At 37.9% G+C, this 22,502-nt stretch overlaps 2 protein-coding genes across 4 annotated transcripts; both read left to right on the forward strand.

Annotated features, from left to right (window-relative positions):
- Positions 1-538: 538 nt before the first annotated feature.
- On the forward strand, positions 539-1,477 carry LOC149951920 (uncharacterized). The gene is made up of 2 exons (XM_090170153.1): positions 539-849; positions 919-1,477. The coding sequence occupies exons 1-2, from the start codon at positions 572-574 to the stop codon at positions 1,355-1,357; spliced, it is 717 nt and encodes a 238-aa protein (XP_090026279.1). The 5' UTR covers positions 539-571; the 3' UTR covers positions 1,358-1,477.
- Positions 1,478-5,742: 4,265 nt separating this feature from the next.
- Wdr59 (WD repeat domain 59) lies at positions 5,743-11,363 on the forward strand. 3 transcript variants are annotated; one of them, XM_090168374.1, is made up of 22 exons: positions 5,744-5,882; positions 5,949-5,998; positions 6,060-6,189; positions 6,253-6,419; positions 6,488-6,614; positions 6,678-6,794; positions 6,857-6,934; positions 7,006-7,165; positions 7,234-7,313; positions 7,370-7,840; positions 7,903-7,998; positions 8,059-8,209; positions 8,653-8,891; positions 8,949-9,100; positions 9,160-9,354; positions 9,415-9,535; positions 9,952-9,978; positions 10,398-10,452; positions 10,517-10,637; positions 10,698-10,843; positions 10,904-11,011; positions 11,075-11,363. In XM_090168374.1, exons 1-22 carry the CDS (start codon positions 5,826-5,828, stop codon positions 11,215-11,217), a joined length of 2,991 nt encoding a protein of 996 aa, XP_090024500.1. In that variant the 5' UTR covers positions 5,744-5,825; the 3' UTR covers positions 11,218-11,363. The 3 variants fall into 3 exon arrangements, with proteins under 3 accessions (XP_090024502.1, XP_090024500.1, XP_090024501.1); XM_090168375.1 differs by lacking the exon at positions 9,952-9,978 and having other exon boundaries at positions 5,745-5,882; XM_090168376.1 differs by lacking the exons at positions 10,398-10,452; positions 10,517-10,637; positions 10,698-10,843; positions 10,904-11,011; positions 11,075-11,363 and adding an exon at positions 10,073-10,390 and having other exon boundaries at positions 5,743-5,882.
- Positions 11,364-22,502: the final 11,139 nt, after the last annotated feature.

Consider the following 22,502-nt stretch of genomic DNA (forward strand, 5'->3'; position numbering starts at 1 on the left):
CCGGTTCTCTGACATTCATGATTTTTCACTCTTCAGAGGGAGGAGGATCTTTTTATCCGGGGAGCTCGGGGTGTCTCAACTAGGTAACAGGAACTGTAACACTAATAAGTCTTATCAGAGTCAAATCACGGCCTTTATTCAACGCGTCTGCGTGACTCAAATTTTATTGAAATTTTCGCGTCTTGTGGCACGTTTCTCGCTTTCTTCAGAGATGCTTATCTTCAAATGTATACAAAATAAAGTGAGGGTTTTCTAGAAATAAAATTGAAATTATACGCGAAGATATTCAACAGAATCGTCGTATTTAGCGGGGTGTATTTTTGTGACTTCTTTGTGCAATTGTCGCTAGATGGCAATAGCTGCACTGAAAAATTTTCCTCGGAGTGTTTTAGGTTGTTATCTTTTAATTTTATAACTAAAAATTAAATGAGAATCACAGATAAGATAATTTATTAAAAAATAGACTTGAAAAATCGTATTTAAACCCCGGATTATTCCACTGAAACATCATTCATCAGTTACCTGCAATAACTACAGATATTGTAATCAGCTATTTCATAGTTTTCCGTGCATGACAATGTCGTTCTTCGTGTTCGTCACCTCTGTCTTCTCCGTGATGGTCGCTGTCGACTGCCATCCAGTCTCGCGACAGAGCGGTGACGTTCCTGTCCAGAATGCGGAAGACAAACTCGAAGGTCGATCGCCTCCAGCATTTTTAGCCATGGAATCCTTTTCGCAGTACGTCTTGCGGACCGACCAACAGAAATGTATGCTGAAATTCGTCTGTACCATCGGCGGGAACGTTACCAGATACGGTTCCTACGGAGACGTCGTCTCTTCTTACTTCGGGTGAGATGGTCATTTGCTTGCTTGGAAATTAATATCAAATTTTAACTTAGAACCCAACTTCTTCTAAAGGTACTTCTACAACCCGCACGACTTCAGCGTTTCCGAGAACCGCCACGCGCTAGAGAAGCTAGGTCGTCCGGCTAATCCTCTGACTTCGGGACAACTCGCTTCAACGACCACCCTTACCACGGACATTCCCGCTGCGAATGGAACCTTCGACGATGGAATTAACAAAGCTACCGATCCAGAATTGTTCAACAGGAATCCCAGCGATGCTCTCAATGAGACGGCGCCGGAATCTGAGGTGGAAGCGAGAAGCTTCTTCCCGGGCATGAAGGTCTTCAACCGGGCCTTCGTCCTGGGTTTGAAAGGAGGGCGGCAGTCTTGCGACGAGACCTTCCCCGACTGCACGATGGACCTAGACGTTCTCATTCGGTTCGGGCTCAACATGTTCAACAACTCGAATCGGAACAACTCTCTTCCTATCCCCGTCATGGCAAGTAACTGAGCAAACTGATTTTAATCATCAAAGTATCAATTATTGTAGATCACTATTTATCTTTGTTGTAAATAATTTGACTTTTTGTATGTATACATCGTGGAAATAAAATAAAGTTGTTTTTTTAAATTGTTTGATCTTCTGAAAATATTTGGTTGATATGGGCCATGGACTAGCTATAAAGTTCACTATTGGTTGTTTAGCCTCGAAAACGCAGATTAATGTGTTTCTGCTAGTCTGTAGTATTGTTTGAATATCCTTTTAGATTCCAGGAATTGTTTGCGTGTGTGCTGGGACTAATCTACTTCTAAAATGTTGGAAAGTGGGGTGGTGAAGTGGTTAGCACTCTCGCCTAGCAGCAAGAGGAGGCGGGTTCATTTACAACTGGTGGCACTGAGATCGAACCCGGCTCCTCTTGTTATGACCAATAACCAATGCTGGAATACTCCGTAGCACAGGGTAAGTTTACTGTTTTTGTATGCTCACCCACTTCATTTAGCTTTCGGTTGACTGCTGCTCTAATATATTGCCAGTTTGGGAACTGTTTGGATTGAAGTGTTAGGTGTTACGAATTCTCTATCGGAATACTTGCAAAGCTCTGAAGTCGTTGCTATTTACGAAGCTACAGTAGCTAGTTTAACAGGTGTTAGAAGGTCTGACTTCATTTGGAATGTGTCTGAAAAATTGGTAGTCTTTCCAGTCTCGTAAAGTGAACCTTTAGGTTTACGCAAACGAAGATAATACTTAACAGGAGACTAAAATATAGCGTTATTACTTCCACTGCAGAAAGCGGAGCAACAGAATCAAATACCCTAATTGAGAATACTTTAGAAATAATCGATAAATTTATATCCGAAATGAAAACTAGTCTATTAGAAAACACTGGCTTTTTCAAAGTGTTAAATACTTCGGAAAATTTTATTAACAAAAACAATGTCATTGCTGATTGCTTCTCGATCTCGATTCGATAAGAACAGTAATAAATATTATTAAATCGAAAAAATTGAGAAACTTCACTGACTGCTTTATTTACTTAAAAAAACCACACTATCGTTCAAAATATTCAGCCGTAATTTAAGGGGCAAAAAGCTAAACCCAAAAAGAATTTAAAGAAAATACAAAACTTACTCCGACCAATAATATTCGAGAATAAGTACAAGACTCGAAACTCGAATCAAATAGATCTTCGAGTCAAAAACCAGTTAAAAAGTGTATTCATTAAAAAATTATTATAGTAATCGGATAAATTTTAAATCCAGAACAATGTAAGAATTTAAAAAATTGTAATTCTGAAAAAGTATTCTGTAAGCGGATAAATTTTGAAGCCGAAACACTGTAAGAATTTTAAATATTGTAATTCCAAAAGATTATTCTGTAAGTTCATAAATTTTAAGGTAAACACAAAATAAATTTTGCACGTTATAGTTCCAAAATTGTTTTCTCTGAGTAGATAATTTCTATACCTTTAGTAAGTACATAAGTATTTAAAAAAAAATAAAAAAATATTATTTTAGTGCCCCTTTGAAGTTAATGTTTCTTGAGGTGGAATTGAGTGTTGCGTTTAATTTTAGGTCTTTCTTGGGTTGTCTTCCACTGGAACTTTCCCGAGTGGTCCTTCTAGAGACAGGTTAGTTTCCTACCAAAGACTGAGATGTCGATCTATTTTAGGGTCTTATGAAACCTTCCATATTTACTCCATTATTGACCAGAGTCAAGCTTGTTGTAGTTGATGATCGAGGTACATCATTAATACTGCACCGTCCAAATAATCTTCGTTGTACCTTAAATCCATTATCCGATTGATGACCGAGTGCCAGCGACAAGTAGGATACGGATTCGGTGCAGAACTTAAAGAATTTCACATTGAATTGGGAATAATACTGCTAGAATTACAATTACGATTTCGGTTGCCATGGTTACGCGGGACCTGTTCTGATAAGACTGTACGAAATTCATCTTTATAATTAGGCGGTAGCGCCATCTATATTTTGTAAAGTTATATGGCTAAAAATAAATAATTAATAGCTAACTCACCGTAACTTGAGTTAAAAAGGATCGTGTTGACAGAATAAAATTATTTTTAAACAACTTCAAAGATTTGTTTGTTACGAGTAATCATACATTTCAATTTCGAATCAGATTCGCGAAAAAATTCAATTGCAATATAGACAGATGCCGCCACGGTAGAACGATAAAGTTGATGAAGTCTACTTATTGAACGAAATTGGTCCCGCGCCAGCCAGATTTAATTGTACCTCTATTTATTTCATACGGTTGTTGGTACTTTTCCAGCTGTATATGTTGAGCTGACGATGCACTGCTGCTTTTCATAATGGTCGACGGGTTTGAGGAACGCGATCGTTGCTAGGGGTCGAAGATCTCGCGTAGAATTGAGGTCTACAGTGCCGAAGGATTTGAATTCTGGGGGTTCTGACTGGTACCCAGACACAGACTGAGAGGTGTCGATAGGATTCGGGGCTTTAGCGTATCGATGCGCAATTCTGCCATTTTTTGAGTTAACGAATTTATCTCCTCCTCGCTTACCAAAATGACCTTTATTTCGAAAGTTGTCCTTCCTAACAATGACTGAGGTGTCGATCCGTTTTGGGGTCTCAGGCTACCTTCCATAATTGTTCTATTCTTGAAGAGAGTCGAGCTCGTTGTAGTTGATGATTGAGGTACATAATTTACATCATTACACGAGGGGGGAAACCGGTACAAATTACCGGGGCCCGTACAGCCTAGGGGCCCGGGTTTGAACAAACGAGGTATACTTCTAAAGATTGTCTTTCCGTAAAAGTATAGCTATTTCCAGTGGTAACGGCTCACTTGGGGCACGGGACTTGTATTTTACCCTGCCCGTGCCCGCTCTAGGTGGCCCTAGGTACTATTTCCCTCTCTCGATTCCATTCGGGGCATTAACTGGAACCTTACATCCTTAGATGTTCAAAGACGTAAAACCGGTAGAATCCGTTTGAACAACACTATGAACTCCGTCGTTAAACGAGCTCAAGCATGAATCGTAGCCGACGGTGGCATAATTGAACCGTTGGAAACTATTCAGTATTAATTGGATTTAGTCAAATTAAAACTAATCAGATTATTTTATTATCAAACTCTGAATTCATTAACCTTCAATTTCTCGGCTTCTGATTGGTCAAATCAAAGTTATTTGAACTAATAATAGTATTTCGTAAGTTTTATCGTAACTTTAAATTTGTTAGGGTTTAGCTTTTTTTGCCCCCTTTTTATTGTGAACTTTTCTACTTGATAGTCCATAGGTGGTTTTTATTAACTTTAAGACATATAAATATAGCTAGAATAGCCTTTTTAAATAGATTATATTTGGAAATATATAGCAATATTATAAATAGGTTATTTGCATTGTAGCATAAGTAACATAATAACAATAAGTATGACAATTAACGAGATTTACAACCAAACTGATTTTCATAGTTATTGCGTTTATCAAGATGTTTTCTCAGCACAGAGCCCTCTAGTGTCTAAAATATGCGAGATTTCCGCTACGCAGAAATATCTGGTTTCCGATAGATAGGCGGAATATTAGACTAAAATGATAAAAATTAAAAAAGTTTTTCTCGGCGCCACGAGCTCATGTTTTTTTATCACGCATGATTCGCACGCGGGTTTCAAAACAAATCCAAAGCACCTCGCGACTCCAGAACGTGCTCTCCGATTTTAGGCTTAAATTTTTATCAAAAAGTAGTCATCCAAAACTGTAAGTCGCGAGTCCAAGTCACAACTTGAAGAGAGTATCAGTGCCGAAAAAAGGTTCGGTTAGAAAATTAGCATTAAAGAAATAGGAAGTGTCATACTTATTGTTATTATGTTTCTTATGATTGAAACAAATGCCATATCGTAATTATTATAAAAATATATCCGGTAAACCAGTAAGGTTTCGCAAATAACTACATTTAAAAAAGACCCCAGGATCATTTCAATTTGGATTCGTGCCTAGGTCACGTGTCGGTGGCTATAGCTTCCGAAATTTTGCCCAGCTTTGACTCCTTTGTCCTTTCCAAGTTTTCAGCGTTGCCACACGTACAATAATTATCGTACACTTCGATAATTTCGAGCTAATTTGTGGGACGTACGATATTTTCAATGTCCTACTATATAGTACGCATTGGATAATTCAGCTTGTGCGTACGATAATGTACGACAATTTTTTAAATTAGCTAACAACCAGTTCAAATTGTGAATTTTAAACATAAGTTTTGATTTCACAATATTAACGTCAATATTTCACATAAAATTCAAATTTACCGCCAGTTTTCAATCGTACGATAATGTTTTTCTGAAATCGATAATTTTTTGGCTCTAGTACGATAATTTGAGTTTCAGGAACTGGGAACGCTGCTCCTTTCCTTATCTCAAGGAGCTCCGGCCCCCGGGAAATTCGTTACGTTTTGACTCCTTTCTTTTTCTCCAATCTCCATGGTTTTATTGGTCTATAATGGCAACTACTCACAGCTGGACCAGCGAACATGTCGTTTATCAACAAGACGTTCAAGTAACTCTCTCACTTAAATTTATAACTGTTAATATGAATAATTTATTAAAAACTTGAACATTGTAGGCCAGCACCATGGCAATCAACTGCACTGGCGACTTTGCTGTGCTGGCTGGGTAAAGAAACTCCACTTTGTGGGCCTTAGCTCCTCAATAAAAATTCACTTTTTCTGTATAGGAGAAAACACATAGCTGTGGTCGATCTCGATAAACCATTAAGCACGATTAAAAAGGTTCCTCGGCAAAGTAAATGGGAAAATTCCGCTGCTCAATGGTCTCCCCAAGATGCGCACATTTTTGCTTTAGCTGTATGAATACATTTTTTATACTATTCCTTATCTTGAAACCAATTCATTATTTTTTTCCTGCAGTACAATCAAAGGGCCGAAATTTATGATTTTCATTCTGGAGAAATTACTCAAACGCTCACTTTAAAGCAACATACAAGAGCCATTAGTGATATAGATTGGTCAGTTTTTGACACTCATTTACTAGCAACTGCGTCAATAGATACATTTATTCACTTGTGGGATACTAGGTTTGTTTTATTGGTATTGTGTGTTACCTAAGGTGTTCATTTAAACTCAATGCTATTTCTTAACTTAGGGAGCATAGAAGGCCAGTTTTGTCATTGTCAGCCGTCGCTGGTGCAGTCCAGGTTAAATGGAACAAAGTTTCAGAAAACATTTTGGCAACCGCTCACGAAGGAGACGTGCGGTTGTGGGATCCAAGGGTATTTATATTTGTTCTTGTTCAAAAATGGATACAAAATTTTATGTTTACTTTTAAATAACAGAAAACGGTTGCTCCAATACAATATATAACAGCCCACCTTTCTAAAATTCACGGTATTGATTGGAGTCCAATAAGTGAAAATCAGCTAGCAACTTCAGGGCAAGATTGTTCCGTTAAGGTGAGAATTTTCGGGAGAATACTAGAAATATTAATGAATTTAATAATGTTTTTTCGATTTAGTTTTGGGATGTTCACAATGCAAGGAAACCAACCAGTATTTTACCCTCAAATTACCCGGTTTGGAAAGCAAGATTCACAGTGAGAATATTTTTGTACGACGTGTAAATTCCGTGACTTTTTATTGTTATTCACAATTTCACATTTTCTAGCCATTTGGAGATGGTTTGGTTACGGTCGTTGTCCCGCAGCTGCGAAGGGGTGATAATAGTTTAATATTATGGAACGTAACAAATTTGGATAACCCGGTTAACACTTTCCTCGGCCATACGGATGATATTTTGGAATTTGGCTGGCGGAAAGCCAAAGGAGGTACTTATTATTTTACTACTTGATGCTTAGAAATTTACAATTTTATTCGCAACAACCTGATTTTTTAGATAGCAAAGATTGTTACTTAATTACGTGGTCAAAGGATCAGAGTTTAAGAATATGGACAATCGATTATCAGCTGCAAAAAGTACTTTAATATTTTGTGATTCTAATGAAATGACAACTTTGGTTTTACTTCTTTAGTTATGTGGCCATCACGAGCATGTGACAACGGACGAAGAAGACGCTGAAAGTTCAGACTTCATTGACAGTCAAGAAATGACAGATGCTACTAGTCACGTTTCTCGAATCAGTAAAGAGCAAGCTTCAATTATTTATGGGAAATCTCCCCCCTCGGTTATAAACCGTTTGTCCGTACCGAGTCCTGAAGAGGGCCGAGAAGGTACTCCAACTCCGAGTACCCCTTCACCATCACCAGCTCAACCCCATAATCTTCAGCAAGAGTTTTCTCTGGTCAATATGAACATTCCCAACATGGAAATTGACGAAATGGACGCGTCCAAGAGATCTTGTACCGTAACTGTCGAAAGCGGAAAGCAAAAAGTTCATATTATTATGACTTTCCCAAACTCATATCCTTACAATACTCCACCAAAGTTTCAATTTGGCAAGAAAACTACTGTTCCTCCCGCGGTCAAAGATAAAGTCATGAAGGTATATTTATTATTTGCAAATTATTTCACTTAAATTTTGGTTTTAAAACCTGCTATTTGTAGGTATTAAGGAGTATGTCTCAACATCAAGTAAAAAGGAATCGTTCCTGCATAGAACCTTGTTTCAGACGGCTTGTATCGACTATGGAGAGTTTTAATGTATTTATTTTAATACAAATTACCGTTACAAAGGTCATAATTTTATTTTAACTGGATTAGTTTGAAGATAATGATCTAACTAGTCCAGAAAACTCTTATCGGAAATTAGACGCAGTTCCACCGCCTTACCTTTCACCCCCCGTGTATGGTAGTTTTCAAGATGCAAGTGTGCCTTTCCCCAGAACCTCTGGTGCTAGGTTTTGTGGTTCTGGTAAAGCTATAAGAAAAGGGTGAATATCAACACACCAACGCATGTCTGATTTTTATTTTTTTCCCGAGTACTTTAGACAATACTGAACATTTTTGTCAAAATTATTTTGTGGAAATGAAATTTCGCAGAGATAATAATTTTGGAAATTAACCAAAATCAAAGTGTTAAAGCGTTACTTTTCGTTTGTGGTATACACTAAATTTTCCGTTATGTGCAATATTGGTGAAAGGTAACGCTACAAAACGTTAATTTTACAAAATTAATATCTCCACGAATTTTCCTTTCCGCAAAATAATTTTGACACAGAAATGTTCAGTACCGTCTAAAGTATCCAAAAAAAAAAAAGAAAATAAAAAAAATTGGGCATGTGTTAATGTGTTGATATTTGGCCTAAGACTATATTGAGGTTTAATTTGCTTATAAAATAATTTTAACTTTAACAGATATTCTTGTCTGTTTCGTTCGACCGCCTCATTTACAGCGGATTAATGCACCTACTGAAGTGACACCACGATCCTTATCCGCTCTAGGGGCCTACCTATCAGCTCATCTACTTCCCATTTCCGGCATTCGTCAGCCAGCGACACCATCCCAATTTGACTTAATCATGTATAATCCAATTGCTCACAGTCCAACGGGGGATCCTTCCGTGTCAATTTCATCATTTTACTTCCAAGAAAGGGTATATTGCTTTTAATTTAAACCACATAGAACCACATTAGTAACCTTCAAATTTCAGACTAAAAGGTTGCGTACACGATCTCATAATTTTAATGGATACAAGAAATTAGCACCCCCGAAACCAGCCAAACCAACATACTCCGGAGCTGTTGTTATTTATAGTATCGAAGGGGCAATTCCAATATCGAAGAAATTAGCCCAGGATTACGTGTAAGTTTTTAACAATTTAGTTTTAGTGTTGGTATAAATATTTGGATTTACCATTTTAGTTTTGACGATAAAGATGTGCCTTCTATGTGCAACAGAAATGCTAATTTTGCCGCTGAGGTTGGCCGTACTGACTTGGTTCGCGTTTGGAACATAGCTTGCCTCATGTCAGACCCTTGTCTCGCTCCCTCATTTGACCCAAATGACGGTGTTCCTTTTGCTCAAATGCCATTAGGAAGGCCAACATTGGAGTCTATGTACGGTATCTAATATGTCAATTGTTAAGATATGGCAGTTAACTCTACGCTCCCGCACAGAATTGACCATTATCTGAAACATATGGATATTCAAACAGTTGCAATGCTGTGTTGCGCATTTGGTACTAAAGCCGAAGGGACCAACCATAGTAGGAGAACTACGGAGGCTGGAAATAATAGTGTAAGAACAACATTTTTGTTTCAGATTTTTTTTTTTAATTTCCTAGTTTAAGCAGTGCTCGAAATGGACCAGAACGCCGTAAAAGTTTTTCCTCATATCGTTCTGGTTCGTAATTATTTTTTTTTAAGCACAGCTCCCATTTTTTAGAATAATTGGAAGCTTTGAATTGAAACACGTTCCAGTTTGTGAATAAGTCCATTTCGAGCACTTAGCTTTAAGTATAATTCGTGAGAGATTTATACGACCTCGCCAATGTTCTTTGCAAAGTACATTTGTTAGGAAACAATTAGGCTTAATGTAGTTGGAAGTAATTGCGTGTTTCAAAATAGAATACGAAATGGAACATAAAAGCGCTCGTATTATAGTTATAAAAATAATTTGCGACTCTGGTTTCATCCCGTGTTATATATTTGTAGAAACTTTCTGGGAAGTGGTGGCTGAAGGTATGTTGGAATTTGAATTTCCACGCAAGCCTTCAGTTACGTTTATTTAGCCAAAACAAAGTATTTTTGTGTTTTATTTATTTTTTACATCTAGTTTAAAACCAAAAGGATTTTGTCGTGTTACACCTAATAGGTTTGCAGTGTGTTAAATCGCAATGATTAACAGTTTTTGTCGCATGTTTTACAATGGCACCGTTATTTTATATGAATTTCATTTAGAATAAAACGTTTTAAAGAATATAAGCATGATATGATTTAATTTTTGGTGTACATGTTTTATAATCAATCACTGGTGCTTTGGACTGGTTTCCAATATTTGGATAAAAAAAGTCAAAGCATGCTTCTAAAGTGTGATATAGTCACGATATAAACATAGCAGTAAGGATTTTTAACATAAGGGTGACTTATTTCTAATCTAGCCAGGAGGCTCTCCCTACCACACTGTTGTACCTGAAACGCAATATGGCCAATACGGTTAGTGTCACGGTGTATCTTTTAAGTTTTAATTTTATGTACCTCATTGTTACAATTATTTCAGGTGGAATCTCAAAACGTAATAGGTCAAATAGCTGGTCAGATCCGGGGGAAGAATTCAGAATAGTGCAGTTATCGGAATACTCGCAAGATCCTGAAAAAGAACAACACGAAGCTAACATTAAGTAATGTACAGTTTATACCGTGTAAGTAAAATCTGGAAGCTTAAATTTCTTAAATGTTAGAATGTTGGACTCGAAAAAGGCATTCCTTTATGATCAATTCAAGAAAGTTTACGCCGAGATTCTGTACAGATGGAATTTGTACGAACAACGAGCGGAAGTTCTTAAATATGTATCTACAAGCGGTGCGGACAAACATCATGGAATTGGTATATTAATTAATTAATAATTTTTTTTAATTATTACATTATTTTATTCTTTGGTCAAAGATTTTTACGTAGAGTGCCAAAAATGTGAGAAAGACTTCAAAAGTCCATATTGTTACGATTGTAAAAAGTACAGTTTTGAATGTAGCATTTGCCATGTGACTGTGAAAGGTTTGTCAAATTGTACTATATGAAAACAAGATACAAATGGTTTAACAAATTTAATTTTTCTAGGTGCGAGTAATTTTTGCCTTGCGTGTGGTCACGGTGGACACACGATTCATATGATGGAGTGGTTTGAAAAGTACGAAACTTGTCCTACAGGTTGTGGCTGTGACTGTTTGGAAAAGAGCAATATGGTTTTTGGGCCCGCATAAACTTCTTTTACAAACTTACAGCCCTTATTAGAAAGTACAATCAGTAATTCTCATAGTTCCTTTGTCATGATGTGTATATTTTCATAAAAATGTGCTGAAAAAACGTGATGTGTAATATAAAATCTTTGGTATATGTAAATTTTGAAAAGGGTAAATAATATTTTTGATGAAAAATTTTGCAAAGAATTTTTTGAATCTTAGATGGCGCCATCATCAGCGGCCGATTAACATTTTCTAAATACGCTTAAAAAGAAGTGCGTTTTACCCCCCCCCCGGCATTTTCACCCCTGTTGCCTGTGATGGACCCCTTTAATACACCTTGTTCAGAATAAGTTGGCACATTTAAATTTACCAGGAAAGTTAGTGATGATCCTACACAACCTGCAAAAGTTAGGGAATTCGAAAATGTTTCCAAAAGGTCAGGGAATAGTTGATTTTATAAAATGTCTTTACGCTTGCCCAACTTGTTGAAATGTTGCCTTTGAATAGTTCAGCCAATGCCTAAGAATGAGAAAACGGATCCACAGCTGAATCGGGGAGGCAACATTTCAACAAGATGGCCAAGGTTATTTTATAAAAAGAACTATTTGAAAATGATTCCAGAAGGTCAGGGAATTCGAAAATGTTTCCAAAAGGTCAGGGAATTTGAAAATGATTCGAAAAGGTCCTTGTTGTAAAGTTGTTTATTCTCACGATCAGTGCCGTATTTCCGCCTAGGCCAACCTAGGCCGTGGCCTATGGGCCCATCCTTTTAAGGGGCCCTCCAGTGATCGTAATTACTGTATTTGAAGGCATAAATCTATGATATCAATCGTAATTTATATTTGAGAAGATTTTGTTTTAAAATTAGCAAAATTTCTGCCTGGCAGTTTACGGACGCAGCCTTAAATCGAAATGTTTCATAATTATCGCATATTTAGTCGACGATTGTTAAGAGCTTTTATTTAGTAATATAACCGTAGAGCTCAGACTTCTATGCTGAATCAGGGAAATTCCGGCACAGCCTAGTTCCAGGGATAAGAGTAAATACAGCGCGTGAAAAGGGGGCCCAGACTCCTTATCTGCCTAAGGGGCCAAGGATCTCTAAGACCGGCCCTGCTCACGATGTTTACAGATCGTTTTCCTACATTCTCACAATCATGACCGGCCTTCTAGCCATCCAATAACTAGTACCCCCCATGGGACCAGGGGGAGGGGCTCCTCCCTCCAGTTCCTTCTTAAGGAGGGGACGATGCTGCGATGCTAGCGCCATCTAGGCTTATCATAACAATCCTAAATATATATATAACATCTTTTCTTTCCACCGAAATTAGCATTAACAAGTATCGTAAACAGTGGTGGTTATTGATAAGTTGAGTAGAAGATAAGACGGTATGAAACGCAGTTGTCTTTTGCAGATTTAACTGTCCATGATGGCTGTCTCACTGGCCGAACGTTGTTTCGCAAAGCGCACTTTTGTCCGGGGCTGGTTGTTTTAGGTGGCCGCTGTAGTGCTTAATGCGGAGCAGCGGGGTACAAATACATATACTTATGTTATTTTGGTACCAGTGACATAAAAGTTTAAGTGTTCGCAGGCGAAAACGATGGCGAGAAGTGCCTTCTCTATTTGCGCATAACGGCATTGCGGGGGTGTGAGGGATGTCGATGCATACTCCACCGTGTATCAATTTTTTATATATGTGTGGAATTATAATTAAATGTTATTAGGGAAGTTAAATTATTGGTTTCGTTGTCTAGGGGTTAAGGTTATATAATAACATATGTAACATAATTACTCATAAGTGTGCCAAAGATAACGTCTTCTCAATGAGACCTTGTTCACAGGATATGACATAATTGACGTCACTTTCCAATCGATGACGGCTTTTTCGTCATCAAAACCAGGTCTGGCGGTGAGGGAAGGAAGTTAAACCGGTTTTGCGCGTAGTTCGTTCGTGATTTCTTTGGTGGCTGTGAAACAAGGTCTCATTGAAATTTTTAATACAGAGATGTTATATAGAGGCATACTTATGAGTAATTATGTTACATATGATAATAATGATTAAAATTTAAATTGTTACATTGAAGAAATAAAATAAATGGTTATAGAAGTATTTAATTAATTATAATAAAAATATAAAGGCTGGTCAGGCCACAATTAAAAATATACACAAACAAATTATTATATACAATGAAAAGAATATATTTACAAACGATTAAGGTCCATATGGCGTCCCAACGTCCACCGCCCGAAACACTCGGCCCACACTACGGGCACTGGGGAGAGTTGTAACATTTTTTATACTCCCTGAACTTATAATGATACCTCGGGTGTATGGTGTAGCCCAAAACTTTCCTCGCTCCGGGAAGGAGGTGGCCACCGATTTCGCAATACCCATCGTAGGGGTTAAACCACCGACCCGAGCGAGGAAAAGAGAGAACGCGACCAAGGAGACGCGATGCGGTTTTGTAAATATACTTTCTTTGTGTTCGTGTAAATATATTTCTTTGTTGTACATACTTTTGATTGGCTTCTTATGTTTATTCATTATTTTATTATAGTAACCATTTAACTCCCTATTTTATTTATTTAATGTAACACTTAATAATAATCTCAATTATTCTAATTAATTAACCCTAGACAACTTAACCATAAATGTTTAAAAGTGTTACAACCGGTTGCCCGTCTTGGAGAAAGACAGCCCCTATCCCGAACTGGCTGGAATCTAAGACCATTTACACCTGGACTACAATGCCAACGTTATAACTCCGATTTCAGAGTGTCCGCTACAAAACACCACCTAGTCTGTTTTTCTCTTGACTAGAGATCGGCGGAGCAGATAAATTAACTGGCAAAATTTCAATTAATCATAAAAATTGTGGTTAACCGTTTATCCGTAGATATTATCCATGGACAAAAACGATTTAATATGGGAAAAAGGAAAAAATAACTGATTATTTTTTAGATAATTTTGGTTTATGGATATTATCCAAACAAACGGTTAATTGTTATCCAAACGCCGACCTCTACTCTTGACGCCGTAAATATCGGGCGAAAATTGGAGGAGCGCGAAGTGAACGCGTTTTTTCAGCCCGAATTCCCTTGTGGACGAGAGTTGCCTCTAAATAACGATGTTGGCGTTGGGGTAGCGGCGACACTAGCCTAACAACAACGCCTACCTTCATTGCAGTCCAGGTGTAAATGGTCTTAGCTGGAATCAACTGAGAGTGTGATACGTTTGCCCGGATCGAAATAGGCCAAAACAGGGGCGGTCGTTGCTAGCCGTTTAAGCGAATCGTAGTGTGTTTGATGGTCATGCTCCCACTGGAACACAGCGTCCTTTTTGAGGAGCGCACGTAGAGGCGCAGCATTATTGGTTGCCCCTGGTAGAAATTGAGTAATGTAGTTAATCATGCCGAGAAACTTTTGTAACGTGGCTTTGTCGTTTGGAGGAGGTGAGGAGCCAATTGCCGATACCCTCTCTGCGTTAACTTCAACACCATAGGGTGTAACTATGTGACCGATGTACTTTGTGCGGGCGACAGCCAGAGCCATCTTTTTACGGCCGAAACACAGGCCGACATCGAAAGCCCGTTGCAGAACACGGCACAGTGTAGCCTTATGAGTAGACATATCAACCGAAATCACTAGAAAGTCATCAGCAGATATATCTACATCGGGAAATTCGTCTCGAGGGAAAATGTTACGTAGGGTTTGGTGGTACACCTCTGAGCCGGTAACGAGGCCATTAGGATACCGAAGATACCGGAAGCGACCGTGAGGTGTGGCAAATGTACAGAGATGAGAGCTAGGTTCTGTCAGTTCGATGTGCCAAAACGCGCTCTGTACGTCTAGTATGGCAAAAATCTTCTTCCCACTTAGAAAGGAAAATATTTCCTGAGTAGTCGGCATCGGGAAAGGGTGTCGTTTAATAGTCACTCAAGGTCCTGGGGTCTAGACAGATTCTAACCGTGACATCTGGCTTAGGGGCAACCACTGTAACGTTATTTCTGAGCCTGCAGGGAAACCATAGCCAACTTACCCTGAGTTGCTACAATTGTACCTTAAATCCCGGGAGAGATGCATACCCCTCGTTACTCGGGGTAGCGATAGCTGCTGTCTAGGGATTAAACTTACTTTTAAAATTATTAACGACGGTAATAAGGATTGCCAAACTTTAATTGAAATCAAATATAACATTACCTAGAAAAACAAATATTTACTTACCCGGAATACAATAGATCAAACATATACAAAACAACTAAACTAAATAAAACACCTGACTAATCATTATGCATCACACTAGCAACTACAGAAAAACAAATACACTTTAAACATCTAAAACAAACTATTTACAATATATAACAGACATAAAACTATATTTATGCAACTCCCGCACTCCTAGCCCACCTTCAACATTGACAAATAAACAAATAAACATAGATACTCATAGTCAGCGAAGGTCCAACTTCTGTGCTTCTGTCACTTATGCCGTCACCATGACCTACAGACGGACGCCACGCACCAGCGCTTCATTACGCGAGCCGACACTTTTCGCAGCTTCGCCGCCCCGACTTTCCCGGCGTTTTGCCGCGAACCACCTTGTCTCGAAGGGCAAGGGACCCGGACTTGGTCTTCCGTTTTTCGGATAGCGACCGAGATAACGACACTAAGATCGATTGGATTTTTCCCGCGCACTTGTTCAATCAAATTATGCGGATCTCTTTTCTCGGTCTTCTCTCACGTTTGGGTCCCAACACCTGAGTTTTGTTCAGAGCCAATGTCAATCAAAACACTTGACCATCGCCGCGACCGAATGGGAACCAAGGGGCTGATCTTCCCCTTGCTCAATTGGCGAACAGGGGTGACCCCTCGCGCGGAATGCTCGTGACGATGGGTTTTCTGGGAAAATCCGGGAATAAGGGCAATTAAGCGGAGCTAGGAGCGGAGTTTCTTCTTAAAACCCGACAATAAAAACACACTAAACAACGATGGACACTAGAAAATGTTTTAACAGTAGCTTGGCAATCCTTATTTTCTTGGGAGCAATGTAAAAACGGGAAAGAATGACTACGATAAATTAAGAAGGAACGAGGGCTTTTAGAAGGGTTTGACAATTCATCGATATATATTTTAAGAAGGGTATAAATGAAAGCAGCTACCACCAATTCCGAAGTAAAAGATAAGGAAAGGGTATAATAGGTAGAGCGACCCCTAAGCCTACAGAGTCACCTCTTCCTAGAAACGGCCCTTTTGACAAAGGCGTTGAAGAAAGTGATCGTAAATCTAAGACCAATTACTGCACCCAGCGACCAGCTCAAGCTCAGAAATTGGCCACACACGTAGGACCACTTTCCCAACTAAAACTAAATTGAATTTTACCGAAAATATATTACCAAAAGCAAATAAATATTCGAGAACTAAATATAGCGTTACACCACCATAGGGTGGACCCAGTCAGAGGGACCAGTGACGGGGACGATTATACCCAACTGCTGCATACGTTCCAATTCAATGCGGACAGCAGCGCGAAACGCATGAGGAACTTGGTGACCTGCACATATGACTGGAGAAGAGTGTTCTTTCAATGCGATATGGTGTTGACCAGGAAGTCATAGACCGAGTGAAATTGTTGAATAATCTTGTCCGGTGAAGCCGTGATGTCGCCCGTCGTAGGACGAGAATATAGAGTGGAGACAAACTTGGTAGGCGGCGGTCCCAAAGGGTAGTGGCTGTGATGGATAATGCCTAATTGGAGGGGTACTATTGTCTTTGGTGACATAGAACTGGAATACCGAAGCAGCAGTGTGTGACGTGCATGGAACATCGATGACACCGACCATAGGTACTGGATGACCAGAATATGCCATTACGGTACAAGTGGGCGGTCTCAAAGCAGGGCGAGAGCGCAGAGTTTTATAAAGGCGATCTGGTATAATATTGACCTGTGCACCAGTATCAATTTTAAATGTGGTAGGCCAAAAAAATAAATAAATACTATCGTAGTTGATTAATCTCACGACCCAGAGTCAGGCTGTAGCACAAATATTCATTTGAGGGATAGTCGTATCCATCGAAGGGAGCAGGTGACTCAAAATAACCTGTAGGTTGGTCGAAATCCTGGACGTGTTCATTCGAAAACTATGAGTACTGGGGATCATCGCTGTCCTGCGGGTCTTGTATGAAATCGGATTCTTCTAAGGCATGTGCGGATCGGTGGCAGACCACAGCCCAATGGCCTTTACGAAAATCGAGCAGGACAAGGGCGAGAAACGTGAGGCAGGTGGCTGCAGTTAGGACAAGTGGCCCCTGTGGAGTGAATGGTGAACGTTGTGGTTGTAGACCAGGCTGATAACGTGGTTGTGGGCTAGGCTGAGAACATGGTCCCTGAGGTCGGGGAAAGTTCGTATTCTGGTTGTAAGTTGATTGAAGATTAGGACTACCTTGTGAAGGAGGACCGTTGTACTGTTGAAAGGGAGGACGACTATGGTAGTGAAAGGCTGGGGATTGATGAGGAGTGCGTTGAGGAAGTGATCTGGCAGCATGTAGTTGACGTTGACGATGTAAAGCGTCTACAGATGGATCAGTTATAGTGTCTGACGGGTGCCCAACAGATTTAGGAGCAGCATCAGCAGTCATTGACCCAGCATGTTCGGCAGAAACGTCATCCTGTTGGCAGCGCTGTGCTGCTACATCAAGCGTGAGAGTAGGGATAGCTAAAAGCTCCTTTCGTAACCTATCACTGAAGAGGCCACAGACAATTTGAGTAGCTAGGAGCGAATCTTTTAAGGTGGAAAATTCACAGGCCAGTGCCCTCGTTTTCAGTGTGGTAAAGAATTGGTCAAAAGTTTGCGAGTTACGTTGTTTAGTTTGAAAGAATTGGTAGCGAATGAAAGTCAAGTTTTTGTAAGGGCCATAATAGTTATCGAAAGCGGCGTAGACCACTGCTAAAGTTCTAGCATTACCAACCTCCGGTATTGTAAGTGTTTTATATTTGGCCAGCCCTTCACTGCCAAGAATGTGGAGAAATGTAGCCAGTTGTTTGGGGATAGGTTCAGCATCCAGATTGCAAGCACCAGCATAAATTTCAAAGGCTTCTAGCCGCTTCTTTCTATGCGGCCCACGAGGTGGCCGGGTCATAACCAGGCACAAAATTAAAAATTAGGCGGACTCTTGAATGATGTCATAATGGCGGTAGCAAAGTTTTATAAACACGACTTTAGAACATACAAATAACTCACGAATTTAAAAGTTTAAAATGAAAATATCGCACTGCGATTATACTCAAAGGCGAAGGAAACATCCCGTCGCTGTCACCATGTTGTAAAGTTGTTTATTCTCACGATGTTTACAGATCGTTTTCCGACATTCTTACAATGATGACCGGCCTTCTAGCCAACCAATAACTAGTGCCCCCCATGGGTCAAGGGGGGGGGGCGGGGGCTCCTCACTCCAGTTCCTTCTTAAGGAGGTGACGATGCTACGATGCTAGCGCCATCTAGGCTTATCATAACAATCCTAAATATATATATATATATATATATATATTTAGGATTGTTATGATAGGCCTAGATGGCTAATTTCCCGACTTGCAACTGACCTTTTGGAAACATTTTCAAATTCCCAGAATACGATATATATATATATATATCAGGGAAAAGTCAATATCCAAAAAAGTAAGGGAATTTGGCAATGGTCCAAAAAAGTAAGGGAATTTTAAAATGACCCAAAAAAAAACAGGAAAATAAATTTTTGAACTAAAATATTTTTCCACATTTTTACCTCAAACCATACATTTATTCTACAAAAAATGGTCAGGGAAAACCTGGAAATGTCAGGGAATTTAATTCCGGAAATTTTGTATTTTAAGACCAAATTTTGTGGAAAAACTGCAATGGTGTTGAATTTTTGTAAGCACCATTACCTTTAAATATGTTTTGTCTACATAATCTTGTGTGCACACAATATTTTGTGGTGGGGAAACAAACTCCCTGAAATGGTTTTTCGCTAATAACTACGTTCATATTGAATAGGTGCTTAAAATAAAATATCTTCAAGGAAATCGCTAAGAATTAAGTAATATAGTAATATAGTAATATATAGTAAGTTACTGCTTGTTGAAATAATGGAAACTTTTCACCTGTAAACAGAACGTCGTGTTTTTGCTAAGCCTTAATAAGTAAAAAAAAAGCTACCTGGTTAAAAGGAAACACTTGTTGCATACTATACAGGGGAAAAGTTTCCATTATTTCAACAAGTACTATATAAACAGTAATTTTCAGGTCCTGGTTCCCGGAAATATTTCTTCTTGGTGATTTCCTCGAAGATGTTTTATTAAAGGGTCTATTCAAAGGTATAAAATCTATTACAAAACAAAATCAGGCAATTCCTTACAAAAATAGGAAATTTTCATGGGCAATCATTTTTGCAAAAAGGTTTTTAATTATAGGAAAAAGGGGACATATCGATAACCCTAGGAGGAGTATTACAATCACCGTGCCTGTCGGTGTGTCTGTGGGTGTGTGTGTGTGTCTGTCCGGGCTGCTATTCTACGGTATCTTCATCATGGGCGAGTGTTGAAATAACATGAGCGTTAAAGATGCGTCAAGTATTTCGTAAGCGAGAAAAATACAAATACCCTCTGTAGATATTTCTTTCATTAAAATTTGCTTCGTATTATATTTAACTGATAAACTAGTACTTTAAATAGGGGTAAATTCAATTGAGCATTGGTTTAGTACGTCTAAATCACTGTTGTAACTACTTAATTTATAATAATCTGAATAAATTAAACTCGGTTGTTTCGTCTCAATTATTTTAATTAAAATTAAAATTTTATGCCGGGCGGGATTGAATCGGGATTACCTTTTTAGTAAATAACTCTGAATTGCGGAGTTATATCTTAAAGGATCATCTCGAGGGACGATTTAATCATTTTAATTACATTTAATCATTTTAATCACGATTAAATCAGTTTAATCACGATATAATCATTTTAATCACGATTTAATCAATAAAATCGGTTGAATCGAGATTTTATAACTAAAATCAAAACTAAAGTACGATAATTTAATTTTAATTATTAATATTGATGGTTCTATTGCAATTGTGTTTGATTCTAATCGCGACTTTATCATACTAATCACGATTTAATCATACTAATCACGATTTAATCATAATAATCACGATTTAATCATAATAATCACGATTTAATCATACTAATCAGGATTTAATCATTTTAATAAGATTTAATCATTTTAATAAGATTTAATCATTTTAATAAGATTTAATCATTTTAATAAGATTTAATCATTTTAATAAGATTTAATCATTTAATCATGATTAAATCAGATATAATCATTTAATCATGATTTAATCAACATAATCGTGATTAAATCAGATATAATCATTTAATCATGATTTAATCAACATAATCGTGATTAAATTGAATTTAATCAAAATAATCACGATTAAATCGGATTTAATCTTTCGAGGGGTGCGTCGTTAATCAAGGAAGTGACCTGCCCCTCGGATTCGCCCATGCATTTCGCCCGGGGCCGCGAGACCTCTAAGCACGGCCCTGTGCCAACTTGTTAAAATTGTGTCGCTTTTGACTGTTGGCATCTGGTGACCGACGCTGTATGTATACAGGATGTCCACAAAAAAAATAACTAACTGAAAAATAGTTTTAAAAATGTATTATCACAGAGTGATTTCTAATTATTACTAGTATATTTATTCGTTAGTCTAGCTTACAACAATTATTCTTTAACTAATTTACTAATACTTTTGGAACGTTTTCTCTGTCATCACTTGCCTCGGAGGTTGTATCTTTAATTGAGTCTAAAGTCTTACACACGTTTTGACAATATTACAAGTGTATTTATTTTATGTTTCAAATATTACACACCAACGAATTTCTTTTTTTTATATACTTTAGACGATACTGAACCATTTCCGCCAATAAAAATGGAAAATGTTTTACTTTTATTGCTTATTTATTTCTTTTATGACCATCGCGTATCCTACTAACTCTACGGCAATAAAGTGAGCCAATTTTCGCGAAAAGTAACGATACAAAACGTTAATTTTACAAAATTAATATCTCCGCGAATTTTTCTTTCGGCAAAATAATTTTGACATAGAAATGTTCAGTCTCGTCTAAAGTATTAAATATACAAAAACAAAAGCAGAAATGCGTTGGTGTGTTGGTATTTTGCCTATACTTTATCGTGTTGACAGAATAAAATTATTTTTAAAGAACTTCAAAGGTTTGTTTGTTACGAGAAATCATACATTTAAATTTCGCATCAGATTCACGAAAAAATTCAATTGCCATATAGTTGCCACCACTAGAGACAGATGCCTCCACGGTAGAAGGATAAAGTTTATAAAGTCTCCTTATGGAACGAAATTGGTCCCGCGTCAGCCAGATTTAGTTGTACCTCTATTTTTTCCCAACTCAATGGTTGCAGGTTAAGAAAGACAAAATATCTAGTACATTTGGCTAGTATCTTTCCGCCAAATGAACTAGATATTTTGCCTTTCTTAACTTGCAAGTTGCAAGTTGCAACTGCGTATAGAAGGTATGACTAGACCTACGCAAGATAAAAAATTAGCCGAAGCCAAGGACGGAATTTAATCATATATATTTAAAACTCCCTTATTTAGGTAAAAATTATGATGCCCTTGAACGAAAACTCAAAAATATAAATGTACATGTAATTTATAAAAAGGGGAAAAAATTGTTTAAAAACCCTACAAAAACCAAAATCAATAACCATATTAATAAAATGAATCCAGATGGCGTAATTGAGCCAATCCCTCGCGGTTCGTGCCCCGATGGATGTTGGAGAGACCATGAGACCTCTTTTAAAGTTTTAACCCGCATGAAGGAACACCAACGTCCAATTAATAATTTCGACCCTCAATTCACACAAAACATTCTGACCATATAATAGATTTTAATCATAAACAAATTCTTCTTACTGAAAAACATACTTTTAAACGAAAATTTGCAGAAAAAATACTTATTAAAAATTGTGGTAATTTAAACTTAATTAAAGATAATGATATTTCCCCAAATGTATATGGGATGTAGAAAACAGTATCATCGTCTCTCCAATTGTGTCTATGGTATCGACATAAAAATGTTTGACGTTGCTCCCTTTTATATATATACCGTGAAAAACATGACGTCATTATACTAACTGTATACTGTTAATAAATAGACATGCTCGACGTAAAATTGTGACACTTGACAAAGAGTCTAGTTAAGCCCAGTTCACACTGTACAATTAATTGG

The sequence above is a fragment of the Leiobunum rupestre genome, chromosome 3, assembly GCF_980474605.1.
Source record: "Leiobunum rupestre chromosome 3, qqLeiRupe1.1.hap1, whole genome shotgun sequence".
Lineage (NCBI taxonomy): Eukaryota > Metazoa > Arthropoda > Arachnida > Opiliones > Sclerosomatidae > Leiobunum > Leiobunum rupestre.

Coding starts and splice junctions, on each gene's coding strand:
- LOC149951920 (XM_090170153.1), top strand. CDS start 572: ATGACAATGTCGTTCTTCGTGTTCGTCACCTCTGTCTTCTCCGTGATG. Junction 850..918: donor GTCGTCTCTTCTTACTTCGG/GTGAGATGGTCA, acceptor CTTCTTCTAAAG/GTACTTCTACAACCCGCACG.
- Wdr59 (XM_090168374.1), top strand. CDS start 5,826: ATGGCAACTACTCACAGCTGGACCAGCGAACATGTCGTTTATCAACAA. Junction 9,355..9,414: donor AGGCCAACATTGGAGTCTAT/GTACGGTATCTA, acceptor GCTCCCGCACAG/AATTGACCATTATCTGAAAC. Junction 11,012..11,074: donor TTGCCATGTGACTGTGAAAG/GTTTGTCAAATT, acceptor TAATTTTTCTAG/GTGCGAGTAATTTTTGCCTT.